General features: G+C 37.5%; 1 protein-coding gene across 3 annotated transcripts in view; it reads right to left on the reverse strand.

Moving 5' to 3' along the window:
• Positions 1-8,355: 8,355 nt before the first annotated feature.
• LRRC63 (leucine rich repeat containing 63) overlaps positions 8,356-19,660 on the reverse strand; it is a 57,804-nt gene continuing 46,499 nt past the window's right edge. For all 3 annotated transcript variants that reach the window (XM_069063708.1, XM_069063707.1, XM_069063709.1), the window contains one exon: positions 8,356-13,042. In XM_069063708.1, the coding sequence (XP_068919809.1) occupies positions 12,868-13,042 (175 nt within the window). In that variant the 3' untranslated portion in view covers positions 8,356-12,867. The remainder of the gene's footprint in view (positions 13,043-19,660) is intronic.

A 19,660-nucleotide genomic window follows, 5' to 3' on the forward strand; every position in this document is an offset into this window, starting at 1 on the left:
CCCACTTTCATTGGGACCTTCAAGTGAAACTTTTCCTTCTGTATTTCAGTAGGCAGCATAATCTAGAGGCATCTCCCTAAAACCACACAGGAGGCAGGAGAACACAGACAGGGCTTGGCCCTTGGATGGATTCCCACAAGGAGTAACATAAAATTCAAGCATAGGGAGAAAGCAGGAATGATATTATTTTGCTAAGTTATTTTTTTCTTTGTTACATTTAAGGGAGCATGTGAAAGTATGGGGGAAATGAAGAAATGAATGTGATGTAAAAAACCAAAAGCATCAGTAAGGGAAACAAAACAGAATCAACTACTTCTGTTTTCCTTTTATTTTTAGTCTTTGTCTTTAGTATTGAGGAAACTGAGGGGAGTAGAACAGTGTGTGCTCATTTGTAGGAATTGAGTGAACCATACTCCATCTTATGACTCAATTCTGGAGCTAACTCAGTTCCCTTTATATTCAATTATGGGTCTATTCCAATTTCTGTCTTGTGAGAAAACTTTATTCAATTGTGGGAAAGGTGAGAAGACTTTATTGCGCTGTTTGAACCTATCCCTGCGTGACTGGGAAGCTGGACCACTCTCCCTGTTGCTTAGAAACCCTTAACCAAGGACCTAGGTTATGTTAACCAGAAACCTGGTCAGATCTGAAGATTGATTCAAGTTTTCTCATAATTATACATCTCAATCCACCCATATCTCTTATCTAAAAACTGACCCTGTATGGATCTATTTACTGACCCTGTACTATTTCCAAGTTCCTTTGATTGTTACAGATACTTGGGGGGGGGGGGGGGAGTGGGACACTTATTTTTCTGATATTAGGGAATTGCACTTGTTTGCTCTCCTCCTCCCAACTTGGAAAGCCCCTAATCTTTTCTCCAATTAGAAATCATATTACCTAACTTTTTATACTGGTTTGTACTTTGTTAATTGTTTTATTTTAACTATTTGGTCTTATTTGATTGTTTTTAATGCATAAAAGTCTGCCTCCCCCTGTATTCAGGGTCCAGTGCCAATTCTGAGGAAGACCTGGAACCTATTTGCTATGCAACTGGCATGCATAGCTGTAGCAGCAAGCATGGTAGCCTACCCAGGATGGCAGGTAGCACAAGTTCTTTGATTTTCTTTTCTAAAGGAAAGCAACTCAAAAAGTGGTTAACCATCTTACTTTAATCAAACAAACATTTACCTAGTTCAGGGGGAAAAGTTAGCACCCTGAACTTCAGAGAAAATACAAACAGAAGTTACAAGCAGACAAAAAACATGGACAGAGAAACAGACCACTAGACAGGGCTTCTAGCTGTCTGACAACTACATCCATATCTAGTTAGTTACCAGAGAGAGAAGCACCAACATCTGGGCTACCCAGAGTCTCATCTGGCCAGATCACACAACTCTTCCCATGCATGAGCCCCCAAAGCAAAATCTCACATCAGGGTATATATAACCTTCTCCAGGGTCACAACCCTTGTGACCCCACTGCCCAAGTACAAAGTAACAAGGTGTGGGCATTCCTGAAAAACAAGTTTCCCACCACAGGCTCCATGTGACTACATTTAGTCTATTAGGGGGCAGAGTATATTTTCAAGTCAGGGAAGGTCCTCAAATTCACTTAAGCCTATCAAGGGGCAGAAAAGATCTTCAAATACCCTTACCATTACAATTGTTTAATAAATCAATATGTTTGGAGGCTTGACCCTTTGTTTCCTCAATCATTTCATCATTCACCCACCACAGTATCTAATTGTTTACTATCATTTTGATGGTCTTCCTTTTATTGCCCAATTATTGACAATTTATGGCTCTGTTTCTAAGTCAGATTAACAATCATAGGATCATAGATTCTAGAGCTGCAAAGGACCTTGGAGTTTGTCACGGTCAAAGGACCTTGGAGTTTGTCACGGTCAAATTCCTTCATTTGAAAACAAATAAATGTGTTTTATTGATGTGATTTGTTTAAATGATACGTTCATTTCCCATCCTCTTTCTTGATTGACTACTCCCTTTTGACAAAGAAAAGTAAACAAGAAGATTCAACATAGTGTCTGCATCTCACAATGCATGCAATTTTCTCTCCTATTGGATCCTCTCCCTCTGTTATTATGGGAAAGGCATGTTTCGTTATTTGTTCTCTGAGAATTTTGGCAACTAGGTGGTGCAATGAACAGAGCGCCAGGACTAGAGTTAAAGGAGACCGAGTTCAAATCCAGCCTCAGGTACTTGTACTAGCTGTGTAACCCTGGGCAAGTCACTTAACCCTCTTTGCCTCAGTTTCCTCATCTATAAAATGAGATTATATATAAAATGGAGAAGGAAATGGAAAAGCCCTCCAGTAACTTTGCCAATGAAACCCCAAATAGAGTCAGGAAGAGTCAGATATGATTGAAAAACAACAACAAAGAATTTCATTGTTTTTTTTTTAATTACTCAATTTAACTTCCTTTTAGTGATCCCTTGTACATTATTTTACTTGTGTATATTCTCTTGGTTCAAATTATTTTGATCCCCATTAGTCAGAGTCTTTTCAGGTTTCTTTGAATTCTTCAAATTTATTTTTTATAGCAGAAAAACATTCCATTATATTCATAGACCATGATTCACTTTGTCATTCCTCCTGCTTCCAGGTCTTTTCTACCCCATAGAGAGCTGCTGTGAATATTTTGGGATATACTGGACCTTTTCTTCTGTCTTTGACTTTCTTGGTCTCTTGTAACACCACTAGCATAATTAACCATGGTAGTGCATGAGGGAGGGATATGTTTGTACGCTAAGTTTGGAAACCAATGCTCTCAGTTATGAAACATTCTTAGTACATGGGACCTCAGAGTAACATGAGTACTTAGAATAATGAGATCAGATAGGAAGTCAAGATAATCATACACCACATGAGGACTTATTGGGTAACAGTGGTTTGGGAGTTCTAGATCAGTCACTTTCCCCCATTTCCAGAGTATGGGCAGTCCTCTAATAAACTATATCCCAGGTGTTTGCAGCTAATACTTTCTAGAGCAAGTCTCAGTCAAAACAAAGGAGGAAATATCACTCAGATAGTAAAGGGTAGGGGTTAGTGGAAGAAATCACATCCCATAAACACATATTGCAAACAACTACAATTTTCAAGTCAGTCTTAATCCTTCATTGCCTTCCTAAATGCTTTCTGTTTTCATCATCAGTTAAGTGTCACAATGGATAGAACCTGAGACCTGAGTTCAAATTCTGACTTAGGCACTTCCTAGTTGTGTGACCTTGGGTAGGTCACTTAACTTCTCTTAGCCTCAGTTTCCTCATCTGTAAAATGGAGATATTAATAGCTCTTACCTCACAGGAATGTTGTAAGGATGAGATAATATTTTTAAAGCACTTTGCAAACTTCAAAGCATTTTATAAATGCTAGTAATTTAGAGTAGTAGTCTTTAGTAATCCTTCCCTTCCTCTTCCCAGAGCCTTATGTAGCCCTAACCCTAAGTGTTTTGGGAGATTCTCAGAATGACAGCCTTGGGCCACTGAGTACACCAAGGGAGATAGGACTCCTGATTGACAACGAGAGACAGAAAAAGGGAAGAATGCACACCCTTTGGATGGCAAATGGGAGATTCTCTCAAAACTTAAGGTGTGTAAAGAAAAAGCTGATATCCCAACATGTCCTTCAATTTTCAGTGCCTAGAACTCCAAAAACTACTAAAAGTGAATTCACAGGGTGAGGCTGTTCTCTTCCCAGCTGAGCAGAGATATTATCTCACTCTCAAGTCTCAGAGTTGAACTCCTCCCCAGATTCTTGTGTATTCTATCTCCTAAACTTGTCTGTATGACTTTCCTTGTTACTGCTTGATGTTTGCTTTGATAAATATGTTTGTACAATTGTGTTCTGTGAAGTAAGTATATGATGGCAGGAAAGGTTAAGCTGGCCAAGAATAAATTATCTATTACTATCCAAATCTAGGGAGGAAATACTCCTTCCTTACCCCAAATGTCTAGGGAAAATGGCTTTTATCCTAAACCCCAGAATCATATGCCCTATAATTCAAACATCTGATTGTAACAGTTATAATTACAAACCCAGTACCTCTTTCTCCCTGAAATTAATAATAATAACAATAATAATAATGTGCTTCAACCAGCATTCACAGTTCATCAGTTCTCTCTCTGAAGGTAGATAGCATTGTTCATCATGGGTCCTTTGGAACTGCATTGAATTATAAGAACATTGATCAGAACAGCTAAGTCTTTTACAGTTGATTAACATCATAGTATTGCTGTTACTGTGTACAATGTTCTCCTGGTTCTACTCATTTCACTTTGCATTAGTTCATTTAAGGCTTTCTGCTTATAATTTCTTATGACACAATAGTATTCCATCACAAACAGATGCCATAACTTGTTCTGCCATCCCCTAATTGATGGCCATCCCCTCGATTTCCAATTCTTTGCCATCACAAAAAAACACTGCTATAAATATTTTTGTTCAAATAGGTCCTTTCCCCTTTTCTTTGATCTCTCTTGGATACAAACTTAGCAGTGTATCATTGAGTCAAAGGGTATGCAGTTATATAGTCCTTGGGGTATAGTTATGAATTGTTCTCTAGAATATCTGGAGTACTAGTATGTCTCTTGAACATAGGAGACTGAAGGAGTGATCACTCACACAGCTGTACTCGTTCCCACAAAGGTGGAACTCCAGTTAAAGATATGAGGTGGGACATCTCTATATTTATCTTTATATGGAGATGGGCTTGAGGGGCAGGGGAAGAAATCTAGTAGAAATAGGATCGCCTTTAAATAGATTAAGTTAAAATAGCCGAAGAGATATAGCAATGTATTTTAGGAGGAAAAGGGGAAAAAACATTACAAATAAATGGAGAAAAGTATAAACCTAACTCTCATAACTTTAAGTATGAATGGATTAAGTAATTCAAAAAAACAAAAAAAAGTGATGAATTGGATAAGAAAATAAAATGCCACAACTATTGCTTACAAGAAACATACTAAAAAAAAAAACAAAGATACACAAAGAATGAAAAATGAGCAGCAGGGAGGCAGAAAATTTTACTATATATCAGGGAAATAAAAAAAAACAGGAGTTCTAATGATGCTACTAGAGAAAGCAAAAACAAACATTGAAAATATACCCTAGATGTATTATGTATGAAAGCTTTTCAATTTCAAGCAGTTAGGATTTTCTATTTTATCTTTTTCATTTGCTTCAATCAGTTCAGTTTGGAATTCTTTCCTCATAGCTTGTGGTATATGATTTGCTTTTGGTTTAGATTAGAATTCTTTCTCTACCTATAGCAGGTTTATTATCTGTTTTTCTTCTAATTTGTTTTTATTAAAAGACCTTTAATATTCAGGTCATGGGTCTGGTTTTATTTTTTTGTCTTTTTGGAGGGGGGAAGGCAGGAATTGGGAAGGCAATTGGGGTTAAATGACTTGCCCAAGGTCACACAGCTAGTAAGTGTTAAGTGTCTGAGGCCAAATTTGAACTCAGGTCCTCCTGACTAGAGGGCCAGTACTCTATTCATTGCACCACGTGGCTGCCCCAATCATGGGTCCATTTTGAATTTACTGTGCAAAATGGTGTAAGATGCTGGCATAAGTCCAATTTCTGCCTTCTAGTTTTCCCAGATGTTTTTATCACCTAGGAACTTCTTTCCTCAGTCCTTTATGTTTAGATTTATGCCTCATTTTCTCTATTTAATTTAATTTCATTTTTCTGTATAAAGAAATTAGTTGGTTGTACAAAAGATCATTGCAGAACAATCACATATCTAATAATAGGATCATAGATTTAGTGCTCAGGGGGACTTTTTTGGTCATCTAGTCTAATCCACTCTTTTTCCAAATAAGGCAGCTGAGACCCAGGGAATTTAAATGACTTAGTTCAGGTTTCACACCTGGGATGGAGCAGAGCCCAGATTCAAACTCTGGTCTCCTCTGATTTCAAACCCAGCATTCTTTTCAACAAACCTCACTTTGGGACCCAGGCTTGCTGTGGTGGGGAAAGGGGGAAATCCTGAGAAGTGCACCCTTCTGAATCTTGTAAATAGGCAGTTTGCATATGGTCTAGTGATCAGTGCCTTTTAGTCCCTTTAAGATCCCTCATGGAGTTATGTATCAATATTTGTGATTCATACCATAAGCCTAAATACATGTATGATCTAATCCCCTGATGTACAGATAGACACACACACGCATACAACACTTAGCATTGTCACCTTTATTGAATCTGGGCCTATTTGATCTTTTCAGCAAATAAGTCAACAAGCATTTATTAAACACCTACTATATGTCAGGTACTGCTGGGGATATGAAGAAAAAAGGGCAACACTTCTGACTTTAAGGAGCTTACAATTCTTAGACCCAGAGGGACAGACACTCTTCTTTTTCTGCTCTTTATGGAAAAATCTGTTTCTTTATCTGGTGTCAGGATGGAAGAATGGAAATTATTAGCTTCCTTCTCTCTCTTTCCTTCTTATCCTTTCTATTTTCTATTTTAAATGAAGCATCCAGAGCAGGGAAAAGTGAGGAGGCCCTAGTCCCAGCCCCCTCACTAACAGTGGTGTGACATCAGAGAGTCTTTGAACCTTGGTGGGGCTTAATTTCCTCTGTTTTAAAATGAAAGGGTTGAATGAAAGACCATCCAGCTGTAACATTCAGTGTGCCTCTTGTAAGAATTGTGAAGCACGTTAAATTTGTCTCTGGGGCTATTTTATCTTATTTATTTTTATCTATCTGCTTATCTACTTTATCTATCTATCTATCTATCTATCTATCTATCTATCTATCTATCTATCTATCTATCTATCTATCTATCTATCTATCTATCTATCTATCTATCTATCTATTCTCATTGCCTCTGTACCAGGTGACTGGTGTCTTTTACCTGGCCGCTCAAAGCTCCCTGCTGTAGTGACTTACTTATGTCTCACCTCTCCACATAGCACAGCACAAGACGGTTTGGTATTATCTCTTCCCAAATCTGGCATTGTAGTGCACTTGACCTTCAAGCTAGCTGTAGGCTTCTGAAGTAAAGAAAAGAGCTAGCTTTGATACATTGGTATATTAATATATGATACCTCACAGGAATATTCACAATGTAACAGGGAGACTATGCTTAATTAAGCTGAAGGAATGCCTTTCCAGTGATAGGATCAGAGTAGGAAGGGACCTTACTGGTTCTCCAGTCCAATCTCCTCATTTTATAGATGGGGAGACTGAGGCCTATAAAGGTGGAGTGACTTTTCCAAGCAAAAAATAAGGGACAGAGTTGAGATGTGAGCCTAGTTACTCTGACTCCAAATCCAAAGATCTTTCTATGCTACCATAAATTTCAGGCATCTTGGCAGATAAGTAGAGAAGATTATGAGGATACAGATTCTTTAGGAGACCCTCAAATTACCCCATGGAGGTAGCCACCTACTTTTAGGAGAAGAACACTTGAAAGGTAGTCTGGTGTAGAAAAAAATAGCACTGGTCTAAGTAAAAGTCAGAAGATCCAGGGTCTATTCCCAGTTTTGCTTCTGATTAGTAGTATGACCTTGGAAAAGCACTTAATATCTCACAGCCTCAGTTTCTTCATCTATTCAATGTAGAGGTGAGACTACATGACCTCTAAAAATCCTTTGAGCTTGAAGTTTTGTTCTAAGAACCACATTGGAAGTTTATGAAGTAAATATTCTCATTTTTCCTACTCTGAATTGTTTCTATATCAACTTAGGAAGTAAATAATGTTAAGTGATCATGTGTCGTCTTTTTGCCTTTTCCATGTGATATATTATGTTCCTTTTCATACAAAAATGTCTGTGCTCCCCTATGTTCTGTCCCAATGAGAGGGTAGGCCATAGATCTGCTAGCTGTGATGACAAACACAGCTGAAGGAAAGGATGCACTTGTAATCTGAATGCAAGGACAATTTCAGGTTTCTTGAGTCTTGCCAAGGGAGAGACTGTAAATCAATTTGTGATTATTTCTTGGTATGTTGCCATAAGAAAGAGAAAATGAAATTGGAAAATTCCATTTAGGCTGCCCACTCTCCCAAAAGGATGGAAAATAAGTGTCCTGGGCAGAATGCTGTCATAAGACCATCAAGCTTCTTGCTTTCTGGACCAAGAGGATAGCTTTTTTCCAGCTGAAATTAAGAGGAAATTCTGTGCCCTAGCAGAGTGTTCTCCAAATAGATGGTGTGTGCATCATGGAGACTCCTATCTCTCTCTTAATTCTGGACCCAATCCCTTTGAGAGACAGAAAATCATTGATCTACTTTGTGGAGCCATTTTTACATTACTATAAATTACACAGATAATTCTTACATTTTAGGACCTTGTCCCCAAATTAAAAGCACATGGACAAAGCTAAACTGATTAAGGGCTCTGAGTACCTTTAATCCACTTCACTTTGAAGTATAGAAAATATGTATTACACAAGAGATATGCAAAACCAAACCCACAGAAAAATCATGTTAGAAAATCAGTAACAACTTTAAAACACATTGTAAGATGACTGTGATAATAACTCACATATATCGAATATTTCATGTTTACAAAATGCTTTAAACCCATAAACAACATGCCTGTGATGTAGGCAGACCAATTAATTATCATCTCTATTTTACAGATTAGGAAACTAATAATGCTCTGAGAGGTTAAATAACTTGTCCAAGGTTGCATAGCTCACAAGTAGTAAAACAAGTACATGAACCAAATTCTTCTACTCCAGGTCACTGGTCCCAGATCTTCCCTGTTATATTTCATGAATAAGATGACACAGATTTTCCAAGGGAATATATGAATTAAGCTAAACAAAGTCTTAGTGTTGAGAATATCTTATTACATATAATAAATATCCTTTTCCTGCCACAGGATCAAACATCCAGGAACTTCCTCCTAAAATATAGTAAGGTTATTCACAACTGATTAAGGTTATTTCAAGGACTACGCATTTTCCCACTTTCCCTTTTGAGTAGAATATATTTCTATATCAAAAACGTGTGTTCTAACCCCCTTTGACGAGTTCAGATAAGACAAAATTTCAAATGATGCGTGGACCTCATTTGTATAAATTTCTACTTTTGCACTCTGATTTTACGAGATAAGTTCCCTCCCACCTCATTCCTTTTCTTTTCTTCTTGCATCTTTTTCCTTTTCCCTTTCTTTTCTTTTAAGATCATTAAAATATTTTTTAAATCCCTTCCAAACCCTCTATCTTATTTGATGCTCTCATTTGCCTCTGATGACAATATAGTTCTTAGTGGATGTTTCTGTCATCTTTACGCCCTTCTTCCATTAGAATGTAAACATTTCATCCTTATAAACTCTATTCTCAATTGCTCACTCATATTTAACTCTCCTGTTTCTCTTTACTCCTGAGTTTGTATTTCAAAACTTATCTCAGTTTCAGTCTTTTTATGAGGAATTCCTAGAAGTCTTCTATTTCATTTAAGTTCCATTTTCCCCCCCAAGGGATTTTTCCTTTTGGAGGGGGGGAAGACAAGGCAATTGGGGTTAAGTGACTTATCCATGGTCACACAGCTAGTTAAGTGTCAAGTGTCCAAGGGCAGATTTGATCTCAGTTCCTCCTGACCCCAGGACCGGTGCTCTACTCACTGTGCCACCTGTCGCCCTGAGGATTTTCTGAATAAATTATTCTTTTTTGTAAACCTATATTATTTGCCTTTTAGAATATCATTTTCCATGTTCTCCATTCCTTTGTGGATAGTAACTGCTAAATAATTTTTTCTTCTTTTTAATTTAATTTTTTCCGTTACATATAAATGAAAAATTTTAACTTTTTAAAAAAAATGTTGAGTTCCAAATTCTCTTCTTCTCTTCCCTCAGAGCAGGGGCTAGGCCCCTTGGTAGCCATACCTCCATGCGTTGTACCCCTGGCCTTCACTAAAGAGAGTTAAGGACTAAGAGTTTGAACCCCAACTTCCATTGATAGGGAACTCCTCTCTCCCCAATAGGTCTCTAACTTGCTGACCAATGCAGTAGATATCTTAAATTCCCTATATGCAAAACAGAACTCATTTCCCTTCTAACCCTACCCCATCTTCCCTATTACTACAGAGCATCTTCCCAGTGCCTTGGGCTCACAAGGAATCATCCTGGATTCCTCCTTATCTTTCACCCCCCACTCTCCCCTTTTGTAACATCTCCTGAATGCATGCCCCTCTTTCTTCTGATACTCTCATCACTCAAGAGCAGGCCCTCATTGCCTCATGCCTGGGTTATTGCAGGAGGCTGCTGATACATTTGCCTGCCTCAAGTCTCTCCCCAATCCAATCCATCCTCCATTCAACCACTAAAGTGATTTTCCTAAAATTCAGGTCTGATCCTATCACCCCTGTACTCAATAAACTCCACTGGCTTCCTATTGCCTTCAGGATCTAATACAAAATGCTCTATTTGGCACTCAAAGCCCCCTCCTACCTTTTCAGTCTTCTTACCCTTTACTTCCCACCACATTCTTTTTGATCTGGCCTCCTGGCAGTTCCACAAACAAGACACTCCCTCTCTTGGCTCTGGGCATTTTCAATGGATGTCTGCTGTGCCTGGAATGCAACTACTGACCTCTCTGGCTTCCTTTAAGTCCCAAATCCCACCTTCTTTGCATGTTGTCTCCCCTGTTAGATTGTGAGCTCCTTGAGGACAGGGATTGTCTTTCCCTTCTTTTTGCATCTCAATGTTTAGCACAGTGCTTAGCACATAGTAGGCACTTAATAAATGTTTATTGATTGGCACTGGGATCTTTGGCAGTCATACTCTCATGGGCAGGACTTTCCACCTTCATAAAACAAAGAGATCAAAGGACGAAGGCCTAAACCCTGTGTCTTAGTGACAAGAAATTTCCCTCCTATAGTGTTCTTTGGAACCATGAATTGTTGACCAAGGTTAGGACCAAGATTCTTGGGTGTGATGCTTACACTACAGTGGGAGGAAGTTCCTCCCCTCTTAGAGTTAAGAATATACCCTCCATCAATACAGGCCCATAGGGAGCAGAACAGAGGAGTCTTCTCTCAGGCCTAGGTTAAGAGGTCACTGCTCTTTCTGAAAGAACAGAATGATATCGCAACCAAGAACTGCAGCTGAGTCTAGAGCTAGAGAAGGGAGATGAGAAGATCACAAGGAGTGTAATCATGACTCCACAGACCTTTAACTATGTCTTTCATAGAACGAGGCCATTCCTTTTTTTTTTAAATTTTTTTTTTTAAGCAATTGGGGTTAAGTAACTTGCTCAAGGTTACACGGCCAGTTATTTCTGGGTGTGGTGTTGAGCGTCCGAGCCCGGATTTGATCCAGGTCATCCCGACACTGGAGCCGGCGCTCTTACTCGCTGAGCCACCTGGCCGCCCCTACGAGGCTATTTCCTGATTATCTGTTCCCTCCTCCCCCTTTCTAGGTCCCCTTTAGGTATTGTCTTCCCCATTAGAATGTAAGTTCTTTTAGTAAGAGGACTGCTTTACTGTATTTTTATCCTCAGCAATTAGCACTTACTAAATGCTTTATCAGTCTATTATCTATCTATCCATCTATAGAAATTGCCTTTCTAATTTGTGGGAAGTTGGATTACCCTGAAATTCTTAGGGGTAGACTTCTGGGGAGCCTAGGGTGAGGGGAAAGGAGGAGAAGAGGAGAACATGAAAGGAGCTTACCATAGTTGACTTACTCCTTTTAAAAATTTATCATTCTTGCATAACTAGGCACTAAAATTCTCATTTCTAGCTTCTGAATGACAAGAAGTGCTATTAACGATATCTAAAATTGGGGACCTGAGACAAAGCTCCTGGTGTCTCACCTTAGTTGTAATTTGATTCTATGTCATGATACATTTTTCAATTTAATATAATATTAAAATACTTGTTTGGGGGTATCATAGCTAGTATTCATTAGATGCAGGATTTGAATCTAGGTCTTCCTGAGACTCTTAACACTGAGTTTCCATACCAATAAAACCACAGGTCTAATCCTTATATTTTTCCTTATCAAAATACTATCTTATGTTATAATAGAAAAAAAAACCCACTCCTAAATATTGGTTAATGACTTAATCATCTAGAATATATACAGTATTATGTCATTAAAATATTTATAAAAGAATATTTATATAATACAAAACATAACCAAAAGAGCAATATACACACAAACTATAACTATGTAAATAGAAAAAAGTACATACATTATACAGAAATACAGAAATGAAGGAACAAATAGAGAATGGGAGAAAATAAGCTATTATCGGCTTATTATACATTGGAATATACATTTTAAGTATAAATAACGGTAAATGCATGCTTGGTTTTGTCATCATTTAAAGACATATAAAATGAATTATTTTTAAAAACAAAAGAAAAAACCTAAATATAAAGTTTATTCAATATGCAGATGGTACTGGATACAGCCATGCTTTAGATATTATACCACTAAAGTTTAAAATGATGAGATCACACATTCAGAAGCCTGAAACTATAATGAGCATAAATCACATTTCATTTTCACATACTTGTTTCTAAACTTAGAAGCACGTTATAAGTAAAAAAGGTTAAATGCAGAAAATGTTTATTGTTAGAGATTCTAATACATTTGTCTTATTATGTAGAACACATAATGAAAAAAATTGTCCTTGTCTCCATATTTTCCAACGATGCTTACAAATCCTTCCTTCAGAAATAGCCAGTGATTCCTATTAATGATAAACTTGTGTAAAGTTCCTGGATCACAGAGAAGATTCAGGTTAAGAGGTCCATATTTCAAAGTACAGTAACTGCACTAAAGTTAGATTCTCTAAGACATTACTAGAACTTGTAGACTGCAAAATTTTCTGATTTGGGCAGTAGAACTTCTGTTTTCATCATGAGGTCATGACTTTGATATCATCTGGTCAAAAGATTCAAGATATCTGTATCACACCATGTGTACTTAAAGCATCTTGGAGAGCAGACATTGAACAAGATGGGAAGAAGTGAATTATTAAAAACATCAAAAGGTCGAATGAGATGAAGTCCTTTGCCATACAAAGGGCCCTGGCAGTAGTCACACAAGTTAGTGCTGAAATAGAGAAATCAGATTTGTAAACCACTTAATATATACTGAATGTTTACTACATAGGATGCTCTTAAGTACCATAGACAATACAAAGAAACAAAAGATATGGTCCCTGGCCCCAATGATTTTACAATGTAGTTGAAAAGATAAAGAGAAATAATAATAATACCTTGCAATTATGCAATACTTTAAGTTTTGCAAAGTGCTTTACAAATATTACTTCATTTGATCCTTATGATAACTGGGAGGTATGCATTACTATTATGCCCATTTTATAACTGAGGAAACTGAGGCAGACAGAGGTTAAGTGACTTGCCTAGGGTCACACAGCTAATAAATGTCTGAGATTAGATTTGAACCCGATCTTCCTAATTCAAGGCCAGCGCTCTACCCATTGAGTCACCTAGGTGCACATGAATATAGAACAGAGTTAAAATTAAATAACAATTAAAAACAGCAATAAGGGAGAAGTCATAGAGCAATTCATGATTACTTCCTAAATGAGTGGTATCCACAATAAGCCTTTCATAATTATGAAATAAAATCACTATATAGCTATACTGTACATCATAGCCATCAACTTGTGCATCACCAGTATCATTGCAAACTGTGATTCTATGGACTTCTGACTACTAAAATTCATTTAACATTTCCCTCTATTATCTCCAAAGATAGCACCTTTCAGGCCACTGACCCTTCCTAGGGGAGGTCCAGTGGTACAATGTGGAAGAATAAACAGGTGGGCTTGATTTGAGTGGACACTTCAAGGAGATATGTAACAGAAAATATGGAAAGTTGGGGGGCGGAAGAGGGAAAAGTAGTAGTGCCAACTGGTGACAAGTTTTAAAGCATATAATTAATTAGAGAAGTTTTGATTTTGATATGAATGAACTGTAATTATTATAGAGCATAGAACTGTAATTATTCTAGGAGAAGGACACAACAAAAATAATGAGTAAGTCATCTCTTAGAGGTCCTTTATAACTCTCTGGTTCTTGATCAAAGATGATGATTTGTTATCTACCTAGGTCAATCTGAAGTTAGATGATTTTAAAAGGATGCTAGATGTGAGACTGATACAGGTGTCCAGGCATGAGTTGGTTAGAGTTGGACAAAAGTATAGCTACGGGAAGTCAGAAGCCAAGTCAACAACTAAGCACTTATTATGTATAATGAGAAAGATTTAAAGATTTGACAAGATTTTAGGGGTTTGAAGAAAAGAAAGAAATTCATGCTGGAAGTCATCGTAGGAAAGAATAACATGTTCCTTCTTTTAGTGTTAGATACTTGTTATGGGAATGGGAATTTAAGATCTTCCTGCCCCTAGGCCCTTTGATAGACTTAAGTATACCTGGAGCCTGTGGCAGGAGGCTTGGTTTTTGGGAATGCTTTTTGATTGGGAAGTGGGCCAAGAAGGTTGTTACATTCTCTGAGCCAGGAGAAGACTATATATACCCTGATGTAAGACTTTGCTTTGGGGCTCACTTTGAGAAATGTGTGATTTGACCAGACGAGACTCTGGACAGTCGTCGAGCCCCCCATCCCCCCCCCCCCCGGCTTTGAAAACCTAGATGTTGATGCTTCCCTCTCTGGTAACTGACTAAGTATGGATGTAATGGTCAAGACAGTTGGAAGCCTGTCTGCTTGATCTGTTTCTCTGTCTGTTTGTAACTTCTGCTTGTAACTTCTGTATTCTCTGAAGTTCAGGGTGCTGACCTTTTTCCCCTGAACTAGGTAAATGACATATGTTTGATTAAAGCAAGATTGTCAACCCATTTTGAGTTGCTTTCCTTTAGAAAAGCAGATCTAAGAACCTGTGTTGGCAGCCATCCTGGGGATGCTTGGGTGCTTGCTGCTGCAATACTCTGCATAAAACATTTGCCAAACTAAATTAAATTAAAAAAAAAATTTTTACAACTTGTGATGAAAAAAATGGCAAAATAAGGACATTTCTTGTTCTTTTTCCCCTGGAATATTCTTGTCTTTTCCTAGTCCTTTTAGTTTTTATGCTTTTACCAGGAAAAAATGATGCAAGCACCCAATGGCAATATTGCTAGTAAAAGTGTAGTAAGACACCTCCATACAAGCTGCAGACTTTGTTAGCAGGATGGAGAAGGTGGCACCAAAACCAATGATGTAGGAAGACACATTCATTATTGAGACACTGGGAGAAGGCCTGAAAATTTCTATCCTTATAGAACATAAATCCCCAAGTTTAAATAGGAGAAGCAAAGTAACCATCATAGGCACTGAGGTTTCAACCAGTCCCTTTAAGACATGGCAGAACCAGTGGATAGGATACAAAGATGGCAGATCATGGGCTAGAAGGTAAATCAGGAACCTGAGTCCAACCTTCTTCCTTTGCTGATGAGGAAGGAGGGGGCCAGTGAAGTGAGGCAATTTGTGCAAGGTCTCATAGGTAGAGTCGGCATCAAAGGTAAGATCTCTCACTCAATGGCTACTATGCTTTCCACTGTACCATAAGAAAAAAGAAAGGTCAGTTAGGATTTTTGCAGGAGGGAAACAGTTTACTTGTGGTAGTATATAGCACATTTTACCTATGTGTGCATTCTTATGCTTTGTGGGACTACAGTCGGGGAAAGAAAACCAGCAGCATGTGTTCCCTTGGTACATCTGGTGTGATGAGCTATGCTCTCAGTAGTTTATGAGCTGTGCTCAGTTGTCTAACAATAATAAGGAATTGGTTCTAGGTTCAACCTGTGTGCCTAAAGCAACATTTCCAAAGTTTCTCTCCCTCCTTCCCTCCCTCCCTCCCTTCCTCTCTCTCTCTCTCTCTCTCTCTCAGATCATGACTGACAGACATTAGATTCAATTCAATTCAATGAAATATTTATTCAGTACCTACTATGGCTAAGGCACTGTGATAGATGTCAGGCATAAATCACTTTCTGGAAGCATTTGTTTTACATAAGCAACATAAATAACAATAACCATGGCATCCTATATTACTGATAGGTGGTCCAGTAGATAGAAGACTGGACTTGGAGTCAGGAAGAGCTGAATTCAAATTCCACCTCAGAAACTTACTGGCTATGTGAGTCTGGGCATGTGTTTTAACCTTCCTCAGCCTCAGTTTTCTTACCTGGAAAATGGAAATAATAATAGCACCTACATCCCTGAACTGTTGTGAGGATTAAATAGACAGCAATATGCAAAGTGCTTTGCTAACTAACCTTCAAGTATTCTATGATAGCTATTACTTATTATTATTTATGATTGTATTATTATTTCAAGTGAAAAAATCCACAAACAAGCCAACAAAAACACGCTGTCCTAACTATGAGATTAATTTTAGAAGGGGAGGCATCATGGGTAATGGAAAGATTTGTAGTCCAAAGTCTGGGTCTTGAGCAGTAACTCTGCCAGTAATTATCCATGTCACCCTGGGAAAGTCATGTCATTTTTCTGGGTCTGTTCCTTCATCTGAAAAATGAGGGGATCAGACTAAATGATCTATTAAGCCCTATCTTAAGTCAACTACAACTGGCCTCAAACCCAAATTCACAATCTAGAGAGAATGAATTAATTAGGAAAATATTTTTTTAAAGATACAAACAAAACAACCCTCTCAAAAAAACCCCACCTTTTACTATATACACTCACTCTGAAAAGGATACAAAAATGCTGTTTTCTAGGTCCCTACCTATGAGGATACACACAGGTCAATAGCAACAAAAGTTCCCATAAAAATAACAATTCTTCATATATCAAACACTATTATTGATATTAGTTTTATGTAAAATTCTCCTCTTCCCCCCCCCCAAATAAAAGCATTTAGCTTATCTGTCCTGACTCCCTAAGACTAAAAGCTACTTATGCTTTTAAAATCATTAATGGCATACATCTGATCAGCTCACTAGCCTGGGCAAGACAAGTAATGCCAAAGACAAGCTCCTTCTAGATGAGTTTGTGATCTTGCTTATTTCATTGGAGACAATAAATGATTTTCCACATCATAATGAGAACTCAAAGGTGCAACACACAAAAACAAGGAATTTATTTGTTTCAGAAAAGGTTCTTGAAATGTCACCCTCCTCCATTTGAAATTTGTGGCTCCTCTCTACTGTTAATGTCTACTGGATGACTGGTGTACTTGCTATCATGTAGGTAATTTTATTCTTTACAAAATACATAAGTATATGCTACAGAGAATAGAATTTTATGGTATTAAAGCCATGAACATTTACAAAAAAATTATACTCTCAATTTTTCATTTGTCTTTCTGTTTTTGCATAATAATTATATTTTCAAATATAATCCTCTTCTACCCAGAAAGCCACACCCTGTCACAAAGAATAAAAAAGAAAGGAAAAAAAAAGCCCTTCAGCAAAACTAACCAACATATCAAAGGAATTTAAAAATGCATATGATTTTCAATACACATAACCCTCCACCTCTGCAAAGAAAGGTAGGGGGAGTATATTCCCATAGTTCTTCTCTGGGACCAAGTTTGGTCAATATACTCACACAGCTGGCTAAAAAAAGAGAGAAGTTGATTAGAGGATCCAATTAGATACACAACATAAAGAAGCAGCTGAGAACAGTTCCCTAGTGTTTGATAAACCCAAAGATCCCAGCCACTGGGGTAAGAACTCTCTTTTTTTTTTTTAATGCTGGGAGAACTGGAAAGCAGTTTGGCAGAAATTAGGCACAAATCAACATTCTATGCCACAGATCAAGACAAGCTCTAAATGAATATATTACTTAGGCATAGAAGATGAAATCATAAACAAATTAAGAGAAAAGAAAAAAATTATCTGTCAGATCTAAGGTGAGGAGAGGAATTCATGACCAAAAGAGAATGAGAGAATCACAGAAGGCAAAATGAACAATTTTGATAACTCAATGTGGCTAAAATTAGAAGATAAGCTGGTAAATTGGGAAAAAAAATCTTTGCAGCAAATTCCTCTGATAAAGGTCTCATTTAGAAAACATATAAACTGATTGAAGGTATAAGAGTAAGAGCCATCATCCCTCAACTGATAAATGGTCAAAGAATATGAATAAGTAGTTTTCAAAGAGAGAAATTCAAATTGTCAATGGTCATTTGAAAAACAAGTTCTAATTCACTAGTAATTAGAGAAATGCAAATTAGATCAACTCTGAAGTTCTACCTTATACCCATCAGATTGGCAAAGTTATTTAAAAAAGGAAAATCACAAATGCTAGAGAGGCTATGGGAAAATAGGTATATTAATTACTGTTGGTGGGTCTATAAACTGGAAGTAGACCCCAAAAGCTATTAAATTGTGCATACCTTTTGATTTGGCAATATTGCTACTGAGTTTTATACTCCAGGGAGATCAGACAAAGGGGAAGCAACCTATATGTACAAAACTATTTAAAGAATATCTGTTTGTGGTGCAAAGAACTGGTGACTGAGAAGGTGCTCATCAATTGAGAATGGCTGAATATGTTATAGCATATGAATGTGATGCAATACTATCATACTGTAAAAAGGTGAAGGGGATAGTTTCAGAGAAACCTAAGAAGACTTGTATGAACTGATACAAAGTGGAATGAGCAGAACCAGAAAAACAATTCATTCAACAACAACACTATCGTATAGAAAATCAACTTTCAAAGTCTTGGAAACTTTGAACAACATAATGACCAACCATAATTCCAGGGACTTATGATGAAACAGGCTACCCATCAGATGTTGTCTATTTGGAGTATAGATTGAAACTTTTTTTCTCAACATGGTCAATCCAGGAATTTCTTTGACTTGGCTATACTTGTTTGCTACAGGGGTTCATGATGTTATTTTTCTTAATTTCTCAATGTGTGTATGCAGGGGTGGGGGAGAATGGGATGAAGAATAGGCAATTCAATTTAATAAACATTTATTAAGAGCCTACTATGTGCCAGATACTGTGCTAAGTGCTGAGGATACAAATGAGAAAAAGAAAGACAGTCTCTACCCTCAAGGAGCTTATAATCTAATGATGGGAGAGGACAATACACAAAGAGGAAGCTGGAAAGTGGGAGCAAGGAAAGATCTTTATTTGGAAAAAAAGATAATTACACAGCATTCAGTTTTGTTATTTTTTTCTTCCCACATACATTGCCATAGTCACTGTGTTTATCATTTACCTGCCTACCTCAATTTATATAAGTCTGTATAAGTTTTCCCATGTTTCTCTTTCTTCATATTCACCATTTCTTACAATAATATATTTATGTAAAATTTGCTCAACTATTCTCCAACCTAGTGGATAGCTACTTTGCTTCCTAGAGGGTAGCTAGGTGACACAGTAAATAGAATGCTGGGCCTGTGGTCAGGAAAACCTGAGTTCATATCTGACCTCCAACTTATTGGCTATGTGGCCCTAGGTAAGTCAATTAACCTCTGCTTCAGTTTCCTCAACTGTAAAATAGGGAGAATAATAGTACCTACCTCCCAAGGTTGTTGTGAAGATCAAATGGGATAATATTTGAAAAGCATGTAACAGTGCCTGGCACTTAAACATTTAATAAATGATTCCTTCCTTTTTTCCCTTCCTTCCAATCTCATCATTTCTCTCTCTCTCTCTCTCTCTCTCTCTCTCTCTCTCTCTCTCTCTCTCTCTCTCTCTCTCTCTCTCTCTCTCTCTCAAT

Source organism: Petaurus breviceps, unplaced genomic scaffold (genome assembly GCF_028583685.1).
Source record: "Petaurus breviceps papuanus isolate PSGF00001 unplaced genomic scaffold, PetGlider_PUasm1.0 90594, whole genome shotgun sequence".
Classification (NCBI taxonomy): Eukaryota; Metazoa; Chordata; class Mammalia; order Diprotodontia; family Petauridae; genus Petaurus; species Petaurus breviceps.